Genomic DNA, 13180 nt, shown 5'->3' on the forward strand with positions numbered 1-13180 from the left:
TAGTATTAAAGTCTCCCTTTAAAAATATCCTCAAACAGAAGATTTGCCAAATATAGCCACACATGCCACTGCAATTTGGAGTCTTGCTGCTGTTGTTGTTGTGCTGCCTGCCCAAGCTTACATTTGGTCTTAACAAATGTGCAGGAATGTATGTACTAGTGCAATGTTTACTCCTATACTTCAACTTTTCTCAATATTACTCGCGTAACCTTGATAGTATTTGTGTTGTTGTAACCTGCTGACCCCGTGCCCCGACAGGACATGTTAAAAAGAGCTTCATAGCTCATCGGATTCCTCCAATAGGAAACAAATGTTGATTCTGGATGGTCTCACGTGCGAGTCGACCTAGGGGAGGCCCAGGACCGGTTCAGATAATCGTGACCACTGGTGTTGGCCGTGAGCAGGGATCGAACCCGGGTGGCCGGGTTCGTAGCACAGCACGCTAACCGCTGCACCACCGCTCCCCCGTACAGAGTCAAAAGGACACAAGAAAAATATCCCCCGTGCAGCCTTAACAGACGTTTTGGGCAAGAGCTGTAAGCGAGTAGCACCTATGAAAGCCAGCACGGCTCATGAGGGGGTATGTGGCCAGCACCAGTGGCGATGTTTACACACTGCACCATGTACTCATTTTGGGCTGAGTCGACCTAGGGGAGGCGCAGATAATCGTGATCACAGTGTTTAACCTAACATTCATGACTTAAGTATGACGTTTTTATCCTAGCATTTAGTGATACAATGTTTACCGAGCATTTACTTAGTGATGCAATGTAGATTTTGTTAAAACCAAATACTGTACTGAAATAAAATGACATCAACCCAGTAAACATGCCAACGTTGAGTCAACGTTGGAATCTGGTTGGAATTGTTGGACCAACGTTGGCCCAAATGTTTGCCATACGTTCCATATTTACTGGGAAGGTTGAAAAGCCATAAAGTGAAGTCAAAACCAGTCCAGGGTGTGCTGCTGCAGGGAAATATTGCTCCAAAAAGTCAGGCCAATACATCTGTCATTACATTTTTTGAGCATGATAAAAGAAATTGGATTTGGAAAATCAGTTCTCCCATGCTGAAATTAGCATTTCAAAAAGCTCAATCGCTATTGGTGGATCTGAGCAGCGGTGACATTTCCAAATCCATGTCAGGAAGCAGTCTTATACATTACCCACTGCTGTGGAGAACATCAATAGTAAGATACGAAATGTCTCCTTCATGAATCTGTCTTATGACATAGTGCCTCTTCAAGTTAGACTCGCTTGAATTAATGCTGGTGTACTGTTGATCATAAATGCAAGGACCCTCTTTACAATATAGGGTCCTAGTTTGACACGAACTTATACAACACAACTTTAAATAATAATTAGAGATGTGTAGAAGACGAATGACAAACTAGATACGCAATGTTTCCTTCATATATATTCCCAGTAAACTTGCTTGCTATGCAAGGTCAACGTTGGCATGTAGTTGGAACCATATTACATAAAACTCGGAATTAAGCTAAACCAACATTTCCAAAACACATCCGGAGGTGGTGTTTGCTTCATAGCAACAGAGCTTAAAATAAGCATCTTGGAATGAGCTCCCCATACTGATGTAATTTCCCATGGCTGTGCTGAAGCCTATTTGAGACGTATCCACGGAGATTTGAGGGATGGCGATTGTTTACGGAGCGCAGTGAAAGTTTTAGGGTCCGTCTTATTCTTCACCAAATTCTTGAGACATTGTGATAAAAAGCACAAACAGTAGGAATGGGACCGCGACAATGAGACATGAAGTAACAAGACACATCAACAATGGAGTAATGCAAGCGTGCAAGGAACCGAGAGGTGCATCCTTTGAGTTACACCAAAATTGGAAGTGGAACACATGGATAAGAGATTATATGCACGTTTTAGACATCATATTGACTGATAAAAAAAAGTATGCGCGTTTGGGCAAGACACATGATTTGACGAAATGGTTGAGTGATTACAGAGGTAGCCAAAAAAGGGAAACAAAGGACAAATACAGCAGAGATGGAGCCTGCAATCGATATATCATGGCTGATGTACCAAAAGACATGTTTAACATGCAAATATCTACACAAAATCATAGGAATGCATATTTTTTTGGAAATACGTTTTATTAATTGGTCCACATTACCTCAACTACAAAAATCCTATGACATGAATGTAATCATAAAAAAACAATATAAAAGAAAATACAACACTTCCTGAAATGTTAGAAAATAGAAAATGTATAACATACAAGAATCCTCAAAAGGCCCACAAATTGTGGTGAAAAACAATTCCTAGAATGATCAATTCAGAAAATCATATTAGGCAGTAACACCAATCCTTGGAATATAATGCTGCTTGCTGTGCAGTCGTTATTCGGAATGTTCTATTGTGTATTGTGCACCATTATATGACACAGTGCCAAGGCAATGAATCCACCTTGCAAGCATAAGCCCCTGTATAGATTTCAAGAAAAGCAATATTTAGCATTAAACCAAAACTGTACCAAGGCAAAGAGTGTAGTTCAAATACAGTCCATCTTAAGACATCAACATTGGCAGTGCAGACAAAACAGCTTTTGCACTCATGTGCCCTGAAATATAGGACAGCTTGGCACTACTATTACACATATGCAACAGTATCGTGAATATAAAAGCAATACAAAACTTCAGATGCAACCTCAATAAACAAACTTGGTTATCCAACACAAGTTGAATGCATCTGTAATGGGTAAACAAATTATAAGGTTCTAACCAAGCACAATAACTTTGTTCATAGTGACATCGCTGCACCGACAAATGTTACAAAAATAAGTTATGTTGCAATGACCATATCTAACAGTGTGATGCACTGCTCTAAGTTAGACAATACAATCGGGATTAAATTGGAGAAATACAAGACAATTTATAAGGCTTTTTCCCCCAATAACGAAGCATAAAACTTGTGTTGGGCAGTCTGGGACACTGCCTATGTATGCAGCTACAAGACACATTTGGTTTAGCTTAGGTTTTCCTTTAAACTAAGCATGGGCATGCATGCTTTTTTTATTCAGTTTTATATATTTTTTTTTATAAAGTACCAACGATCAGACCTTTTCAAGTACTTGCATATTCAAAGACATCCCCAATTTACTTGACATTGTTACGATATTGTGTAATACTATTTTTTCCCAGGCACCTTTATATATTGAGCAATGCTAGAATATTGGCTAAGACGTAATCTGCTTTTAGAATTTAAAGTAGGATTTCACAACGCTTTGTAAATACCTCTATCGTATTATAAAGTTTTGCATCAATCTAGAACCTATAAAAGATAGGGACCATGACTATAAACATTTGGCAGTTCACCAACATTGGTTCAAGCACGCCTGACTGCTGATGAAACACTGAACGTCAAAACCAGTTCAGTGTGCTTGTGTTGAACCAAAGCTGTTTAAATTCCTGGTGCGGCTGATGTGATGGGAAAGATATGGGGAGGTATATTTTCTGATAATTTTTGTTAACGTGTAAATTATGTGTTTGTTCTTTTCCTAGTGTGTTCAAACTGGAACCTGTTTGCTACAATAACCATAATTGTGTTCATGTAACCATTTAATGATGAACACATGACTCTTTTATAACGAGGGACTTAAACGTACGCCTTCGAAAGCCAGGACTGAAACTGGCAGTAGTACTGCCATTAACTGTTGGTGTTTTACAAATGCAAAACATTCCTATCTACTTAACACAACTACACGTGGGTAACTTGCGGGATTGGTCAATGTTTTCTGGAGCAGGTTGCATTCTATTTTCCCATTGTTTCGTAAATGAGATGTGGTCATTTGACCAAGTGCACTTTTTCACCTCAATAGGGGTTATTAGGTAGAATCAACCGCTGCACAGGTTCACGATTCAAAAATCCAGCGGCTGCCCTCAATACTGCTGATGTAATGGATATTCGTAACAAGACATGCCATCTGCTTCACAGTGGGCATTAAATGAGCCTGTGAAGTAATTCACAAGAGTAGACCGATAATTACCCACAAATGTGTCAATTGGCATTACACATAGCTATCATCGCCCCCTACTGGCAGCTGCATGCCCCAGGCCACTCTTGCAAATCGTACTATCCTAGTGTATTGAGTTCTTTACCTGGTGTAACAAAATAAACTTGAATAGTGCTTAACCAAATACACAGACTTGTAAAGCACAGTGTTTGTACACACTCAGAGAGGAAGACCAAATGATTCAAGAGGTGCAGGAAACCATAGACAAGTGGGAAGGCAGCCAAAGCCGGCGGCAATATTTGGCCAAAGCTCTGTACCCCCACACGGGATGTTTGGCGAACTCGTTTAAAGAGCGTTTATATATGTGTGAGGAAACGGGAATACCCAGAGAAAACCCATGCATATGGAATAGAATCCACTTTCTGTACTTCTATACCCTGGAACGCCATGAGATGGCAACCTCAGAGCCCAGTGGGTGCGTGATTCACCAACCCTCACCTCCAGTGCTGGATTACAGGCGTGCATCGGCACGTGCGACGAGCTGGCGATGCACGGCCATTTTACCACACCTCACCGATAGTGTAAACACAAAATAAAACAGGCATTTGTATTCTACAGATGAACAATAATAGACTTCAATTCCATACAACTGTGGTAATGTAGGCATACAGCCAAACAGCACGTATATGTCGTTATATTTCTTAACTGTTATCAAACAGGATGCAACTACATTCCGCATACAAAATGTTTTCGGATTTACACCGTTTGAAAATATGACCACAAACTCTAGAATTCCATCCATTTTCTTCATGCTGCGTCCTGGTTTTTAACATGAACATTATATCAACTTGTACAAAATTAATCATGACTTTCGCCTTGTTCACCAATCAAGTTTGGCAAATGCATCTCCAAGAGAACTTTATATCCAAACCACTTGTAAGGCCTATTTTAGCGATATCACTCAACAATTAATCCATTTTATAATGAGGCTTACAAGATATAGGATGTTCTAGGAGGGAAATTGATATAAATAAATTCATTTGGTGATGAAATATTTCTCCTTATGTTTAGCCGAGGCACAACCTTATATATGCCAATATGGATATTCACATTTTCATTGACTATTTACGAGAAATAGAAATAATCTGATACAACACGGCTCGAAATTAGCAAGGTTAAAATGACATAAATCCTATGTATTGAGCCAGAAACGTCTGCAGGGATTGTGCATGGGATTTTTTTGGAGTGGGGAGGATGTTAGTCCTACTATTAAAGCAGGCGAAGTTTTATTATTACCATTAAATACTAAACAAATTCTACACAAAAAAATGCAATAAATAAAATGTATACCATGAATATTCTAAGAGCAATTAAGTAACTATACATGTACTCACTGATAGGTTTTGTTACTGGCACTGTGCATAATTTTGAATCCTGGTAAAATAAATGAAATGTTCACATGCTCACCATTTCTACATATGGTTTTAAACAACACAAATTAAAACATCAATAGTGTTTACATTGTCACACTGGGTTAGATTCGTATCTCATTGAAGAATGTATCATTAACTAAACTGAAGAAAGTAACTATAAATATTATTTAAACTCACACTTCTCTGTTCTAACTATAAATGGTATCAAAAGGCACAAATGCCATAAGTGGATTTTTATTGTTCCGCTTAAAGTAAACTCAATAATAATTAAGACGACTAATGTTTATCTTTAGAAGATGGCAATATTTGCAGGATACGAAATTTAATTAAGTCTGCCAAGCACCTTTTACTTACTCTAATGCTGTACCAATCGGCAGCATTCAGCGAAATGTACATCAACTAAATACCCAAGAGATGACGACATACGTTTTTTTTTGGTTTCATAACAAAATTGAAACTAAACTGAAATGGGTGGATTACTCTTCGAACTAATCGTGCTTCCCTTCTCAGACCCGCTTTTGAACTCTTCCGCCGCTCTGTGGTGATGTTTCTCGTGAGCTGTGTTTGCGCGATTCTGCTCCGTCACCACTGAGTCGGAGGCCGGAGACTCCACTCTGCTGTTCTCCTGCGCGGCCCCGACACGGGACATCAGCTCCAGCCGCTGCTGCATCACGCGCAGGTCGTCCTGCAGCCGCGAGAGATCTATCCCCGGGGCTTTATCGATCTCGATGACATTAGAAGTCTGCATCTGCGGCGGCTTGCCGTTCGCAATCCTGTTGATAAAAAAAATTAGGTAAGCTTTACGATGTATGTGGCCAAAAAAAACTTATTTCAATATAAAATGTAAATCGAATAGTAGTAATTTGAAATAATATCTCTGTCAATTATACAGCACCTTTGTCTGACAAGTTGGTCATGGGGATTGTCTGAACGTATCTCACGATGGTGGTCAATGTGGGTTTGTGAAGCGTGTGGGGGGTTCTGGACTGATTCAGTTATCACGAGTCACCGATGTTAGCCATGACCGAGAATCAAACGCTGCGAGGCAAGTTTAAAATACAGTGCGCGCCAATAACTGTAAAATAAAGCAATTCTTAGCTAAAATAAACACACGGCTGTGTTGTAATTATAGTTTTAAACGCACACATACCTTTGCGGAAACTGGCCCGCGGGCTTTGGCATGCAGTTATAGTGTGGCGGTGCAGAAGGAACGTTTTCTGGACGATAGTCTTCATAGCTGCCATAAGAAGGCAACACTTTGAGTTGTTCTTCCCCATGGTGATACTCCACGCTCCTAAATGTGCAAAACAGAAGGTACTGTTAATTTATAATGGACAAAAAATACATTTTTATAAATCATTGCTTTACACTATTTCTTATATAGATGTATATAGCGCCTTAGTCCAAGGCGCTTTAGAATCATTATACAATTGCACATGAGATGATAGTGGTTAAAATAAAGAGTGGGGTTATTAAAAGTGGTGGAGTAGCTCTGCTTGCAGTAAGGAGGATAAGTGGGAGTGGTTAAGGAGGGGTAGGGTAGCGATAGGGTTTGGGGTAGGCCTGGTCTTAGCTTAGGGGCCAGGGCAGGGAGTAGCAATAGCATAGGCAAGGGAGAAGATAAAAAAGGGAGGAATGGAAGCAGGTGATAGCAAAGATGATTATTTAATGGGCAGTGGGAGTTGGTTCGAGTGATTGGGAGCAAGAAGGGAAAAGGAACAAAAGCGTGACTGGGCGCAAGGCGAGGGAGGCACCTCCGATTAGCACGGTTGGCTACGTACAATGCGAAAGAAGTTCAACACACATACATATATAGAGAGAGGGACAATGGAGATCGGGAGCGTAGAGGAGAGGATGGGACATAGCAATAAATGAGACAAGCAAAATATGGTGAGGCAAGACCATGGAGGGATTTGTAGACATAAGTGATACATTTTAAAAGCCAGTGGAGTTGGGAAAGTAGAGCAGAAGTGTGGGAATTGTGGGGAAGGTTAAAATATTTTCCGGGCTGAGGCATTTTGTATCTGTTGTTGGAGAGTAGTGAAGGCGTTGGTAAGAAGGCTGAAAAGAAGAGAATTGCAATAGTCAAGGTGAGTGAAAACAAGGGAGTAAACCTGGAGTTTCGCAGCAGATATGGAGATGAGGAGACTGATTTTGCGAATATTCTATTGTTGTATGGTTAAGCTGACTCGTATGCATTATGAAAGAGGGATAAGAAATTGTGCACAGATGGCTCTCCACATTTAAGCAATAACATTGGATCAGTTACACCACTTTACCAGCACGATCAATAACCTCCCACATTTTAAACACTTACCGAGTGAGCTGGCAAAATATATACGACTTGTGTAAGGACCAATATTTACAAAGGAATCCAAACCTACAACTAATATTTAACTCCCTTCTTCATATCAGCTCTTAATCATATAGGTATTTACATGTTTGATCGTAAAACAATTACCAATCCGTACCGTATTAAACATGATAAATTACTGCCGTTAAGAAAACAAATTGTAAATTGTGATCACCAAGTAAAATAGCCCCCTGTATGTCTAAAGATTCTAAGTGATTCTTGCTCGAATGAGCGTTTAAGCAAGTGCTCATCTGCTGTTTACAGCCCAAATCCAGTGGTCGAAATTCCATGTTCATATGGCAGGGACAAGTTTATCCACATTACTGTTGACTTTGTTGCGAAGTGGCACTCATTTCATAACACCCCAGAGGGATGATGGGCTAAATCAACCCCAAGCAGGATTTTGCGAGCCGCTCTATCGCCAAGCCACCTGGCCTGGCTTAAACTCTAAACTATAAAAGCTCGACTCTAAATTCAAAGGCATCTTGATAAAGCATCCAAGCACCCTGCCAACATTATTTTTCACTGACATTGAGCACCTGGCCTATGCCACGGTGGATGCCACCAACACAAAAAAGCCTCAATACCGTTGATCGTGCTTCGTTTGACGGCCTCGCAGTGCGTCGCCGAGGGCGCCCATCCCCAGGTGCCACATTTCCGCCACGTCGAGCACCAGGCCGAGCCCGGACATGGCGTACATCACGTACAAGAAGATGGTCTTCTCCGTGGGCCTCGAGATGTAGCAGTCAACGCGGTGGGGGCACGGATAACGAGTGCACTCAAAGCGAGGGATCACCTCCAGGCCATACATCATGTACTGGCCAAAGAGGAAGCCCACCTCGGCCATTGTGCGTAAAATAAGCTGCAACACGTAAGCCTTCATGAGGCCATCAACCCTGATCATGCGACGACCATCGTGCCGTTTATTATCCTTTTTCTTGTCTTCGTCCTCGCTGCTGGTCTTGTGATCAAACTCCTCTTCTTCATGCAAAATTGGATCCTCCTCTTGGTCATTTTCAGCTTCCTCAGCCTCACGGTCTGGCCCACGATGTATCAGTGGAGTCCGTCTCGGTTTTTTGTAGACAGGCGAGTCTTCTGACCTACGGAGACAACGTAGAAAAGAAAAGCTTAAAATATACTCTTACATGTGTTTTTTTACAAGTGTATAATTCAGGTTTTTATCTACATTATCATTATTGTTGTTGTAACTTGACCATACCTTCGTATCCTGTGTATGGCGAAGCCAAGGTAGAGAATGCTCGGTGTTGCCACGACAATAATTTGAAAGATCCAGAAACGCACGTGGGAGAGAGGCGCGAAGGAATCGTAGCAGACATTTTCGCAGCCCGGTTGTTGCGTGTTGCACACAAACTTGCTCTGTTCATCGTAGTAGATTGACTCGCCACCGACGGCTGTCAGCACGATGCGGAAAATTAAAAACGTGGTGAACCAGAGTTTTCCCAGGTACGTCGAGTGCTGATGTATTTCCTCCAACAAACGAGTCAAAAAACTCCAGCTCATTTTAACACCAGCTCACAAGCGTGTACCTGTGAATTCAAAAGAGAAACATGGATTAGCCACATTGGCAGCCTATGTTTCAATTAATTTTGCATATTGGGCACATTTTTAGATTTTCTGCAGCTGCGAGATGTAAAACAAATTGTTTCTTATATCAACTGTCAACCAAACCAGCGACGCTTATAAAAGAGCTCAGACTTTAAGGATGCTACAAAGGGTGTGGTTATCTCAATTAAAATCTAATTAAGAGCTTCATCTCCAGAAACATTGTTGTGTTAAGTTGACATCGCTTTTGTTTAAACATTAGATGTTAAAACATGTACGTGTATTTATTTCGAAAGCACTTCATAGCCGCATATTGGAGGGCATTCTGTAAAGCCACACCGGATGGATCAGTGGCAACCCTTTTGGTCCTTGCAAAAATCAGTAACTATGGCAACTGCCCTAAGTCATGACCTAAGGAACAAAAGAGCCTGGCAAAGGCTTTAATGTGCATGCAGATGGAACGAGTGGACGAACAAAGAACTAAAATTCTTCATTTTGAGATAGCAACTGCAAAAGTTTTGCTGTGAAAAGCATGTCTGAGATTGTTGACTACGGAGCATAGACGATCTTCTAATCCAAGGTCTGTAAGTGGATTTAATTTATAAATCGTGTGCCATGAACAGAGGCGGCGTTATGCTATAATGCCAAATGTGGGGTACAGAGCACCCATAGTCCCACAGGTATTGTTGTTACACTCGGCTCAGTGTTCGAAAGGCCAAACCAGCCATTTCATCCTGACATTCACCGACACTTCCAGCATGCCCTCATCACGTTATTAATAATGTTTTATAACCTTCCCCTTTTACTGAAAGTTTAAACGGTGGACATTACTGTTCAAAAGAGAGCATAATCCCATTTTAGTATATAGATTAATAACTGTTGTTTACACAGTACGTCGGGGATGTGTCCCTGAAGGGTGCGGCGACGAATATCAAAACGGGGTAAATCAATGCGCTTTGCGGGCTAGGTGGAGGCAAAGGTTGAGGTGACGGATACGAGAAAGGGTGGATGACGCTGTCAGCGACATGTGTACGCAGACAACCGATTAGAAGTTTAACATACTGTACATACAATGACGATGTATTTGCAAGACGGCGTATCACTTATTTAACCAGCAGCGCCACCCTGACTTTAAAAAAAAATAAGGATCTTACATTGGGTTTTTATTTGAAGATGATATTTTTTTTCTTCAGACAAACTAATGAATTGCTTATACATGTGGGATGAAACCGGAGCACCCGGAGGAAATCCAAGCGCACAAGGGGGACACACTCTATCCCCGTACAGATGGAAACACGTGGCAAATAGTCCACTTGCTGTACTGCCTTATCCTGGCGTACCAGGGTATAATGCTTCCACGACGCCCGCGGGAAGGGAGTTTTCACAACGCATGTGCTCACCAACCCTGCGCCTCCAGTGGTGGAGGATTACAAAAGCATGTGCCAGCACTGCCCGGCTATTAAATCTTTGTGGTAGCTTGAAAAATAGCCGCTGTACACTTAAGAGTCTGCTATTGTTATTGTTTCACCTGCTTGTTCTGCTATTGTTTCAGCTGCTTGTTCGACTGCTTGACTTTCACCGGTTTGTTTGTCAAAACTGGACTTTGTGTGTGTCACGTGGCAATGTGAGCTAAAGAGTTTAGAAAAGTGTTAAGCAATCGTGAAGACTCATTTTGACAACGCGGAATGTGGGGCCACATCCAGCATGCAGGTGTCAGAGAGAGAGTTGGCATACTCAGCGAGTAACATGCGGCAGGGAGAAAGTTTATTTTGAGTCAAGTTGTCCCTAAAAGCTAGACTGTAAACAGAACGAGATCTTGCATAACAGCCCGTGCCAGCACACGCAGGACATCGCACTCGAGATTTATTGGCAAACAGATGGCAAGCAGAACTGCTTTGAATAATCATCTCCATATATGCTGAAACGCGTGGCTCTCTCGCAGATTAAAGCTGGTGGGTATAGCTTGCTGACTTGAAGGCAGATACAATCATCATCAGCTATTTCCAATCCACTGCTGGATAAATGCCTCCCAGGCTACCGCTACCGATCCTGTGTAGTGATTCTTGCTGAAGTATGTAAAATAGTTTTTTACACGTCCCAGCACGATTAATGCGTACAACCGTTTCATTAAGTTGAGCATAAATAGTGCAAAAACCTCATTAGTATTCCACGTATATTGCTGCCCGATTCACCAGTGCGTCCAGTTCGACAGCGTGACATGGGGATGGGCATTTCAGGTTGTGACTTGTCCTTGAAGTCATCTCGCCTCCAGAAATACCCAACAACTCAAAACAACACAATTCGTCACGCACACGGCTCAAAAGTGGTGGTTTAGTGGTTGTCAACGTACCGCGGCGTCCAACACTCGGCTGGGTTTTTACCTTCGTTCGATTACCGACGACCAGGGCTAATATCAGCGGCGATCGATATCTGGAACTTGTTTAGGTGGAGCGGCAACACGTTTGGAACCCGCACTGACCAGCAGAGTGGTGAAGTATGGTCAAATTGGTCCCAAAAACCCATCCAGGAGTGGCTTAACCACGATGACCCGACCATTACCGCTTATTACCGACACACCGAACTATACAGTACTGTACAACACCACAGTTTGACAGGACTGTAACAATGCCAAATCGTATTAATTTTCACCAACTAAAATCGTGGCTGTAGCTGAGCCGAAGCACGGTTTAAACGTGGACTATAGTGGAATGCCTGCGTTGTAGTAGTAATAATATAATAACCACCAAGCACACAAAGTTTTAACAACAGAGGCAGTTGTGAACGTGGCGCTGGGGGCTCAACATTCTCGTATCAACAAATCCTCGGGCAAAGCAAGGGGGGAGAGAGTTGTGAGAGTTATCTAACCCGTCAAGACAAGAATCATTTTTTATAATTCTTATTAAAGACAATCCCCTCTGACCCCTCGACGGTGAATAACGATGTTGGAGGGGCGCATCAGGCGGGCGATGTGGCGCCAAACCAGAGTCCAGCCCACCCCCCACGATACAATCCACTCGTCGTCACTTTAAACACAAGCAGACCACCCCCTGCCCCCCCCCCCAAGGGGTACGTTTAGAAGAATAAAAATATACGACAAACAAAACCAAACGTACGAAAACGGGAGAAAAACGGTCGCGATTCGACCCAGAAACATTACACCACGGACGACGATGCCGCCTCCTCCTCCTCCTTCCCCGCTCCCCATTGTCAGGACAATAACAGCAGCAACTTAGTCCAACGATTCGGGTAACTTACCAACGGCAGGGAGTCGAGGAGACGATCTCACGGCAGCCGACGCGGCGCGCGGGGGCCCCGAGATTGGATCGGAATGTCGCTTCACAGTTCAACTTCACCACCACCCCCCTCTCCTCTTTGTCTCTCGCCGCTTTCTCTCGCACTTAACGACCCCTTTCCCCTGGCTTGCCTTACGCCTTTCTTCGTTTATACCTCCTCCTACGTCTCCCCCCCCCCCCTTCTCTATCTCTGGTCGCGTTAGCGGGTGTCGCTGGCTCGGAGTGGAGAGTGACGCCGCCGGCTCTCGTCTCTCGGCGTGGCCGGCATGGCCGGGGGGAGCCTCTTGTGGCGGCGATCCTCGAACACCGATGGGAGGGAGTGAGGGTCGCTGCCGCTGCCGCCGCCGCCGCTGCTGTGGCGGCTACGGTCCCGGCTCCTCCCTCCCCCGGCTCCTCCCCCTCGGTTCCTCCCCCCCCCCGCGAACCCCCCCGGCGCCCCCCCCCCCCGGCGCCCCCCCCGGCTCCCCCCCCCCCCGGCTGCTCCCCCCCCCCCCCCCCGGCTGCTCCCCCCGGCTCCCTCCCCCGGCTCCCCCCCCCCGGCACTTCCTCCAGGCTCC

At 43.5% G+C, this 13180-nt stretch overlaps 1 protein-coding gene across 1 annotated transcript; it reads right to left on the reverse strand.

Annotated features, from left to right (window-relative positions):
* Positions 1–2109: 2109 nt before the first annotated feature.
* Positions 2110–12990, reverse strand: LOC144946494 (gap junction gamma-1 protein-like). The gene is made up of 5 exons (XM_078875469.1): positions 12586–12990; positions 8987–9314; positions 8355–8867; positions 6565–6708; positions 2110–6187 (listed from the first exon to the last, which is right to left on the reverse strand). The coding sequence occupies exons 2-5, from the start codon at positions 9286–9288 to the stop codon at positions 5872–5874; spliced, it is 1275 nt and encodes a 424-aa protein (XP_078731595.1). The 5' UTR covers positions 9289–9314; positions 12586–12990; the 3' UTR covers positions 2110–5871.
* Between the last annotated feature and the right edge of the window lie 190 nt (positions 12991–13180).

Source organism: Lampetra fluviatilis, chromosome 1 (assembly GCF_964198595.1).
Source record: "Lampetra fluviatilis chromosome 1, kcLamFluv1.1, whole genome shotgun sequence".
Classification (NCBI taxonomy): Eukaryota; Metazoa; Chordata; class Hyperoartia; order Petromyzontiformes; family Petromyzontidae; genus Lampetra; species Lampetra fluviatilis.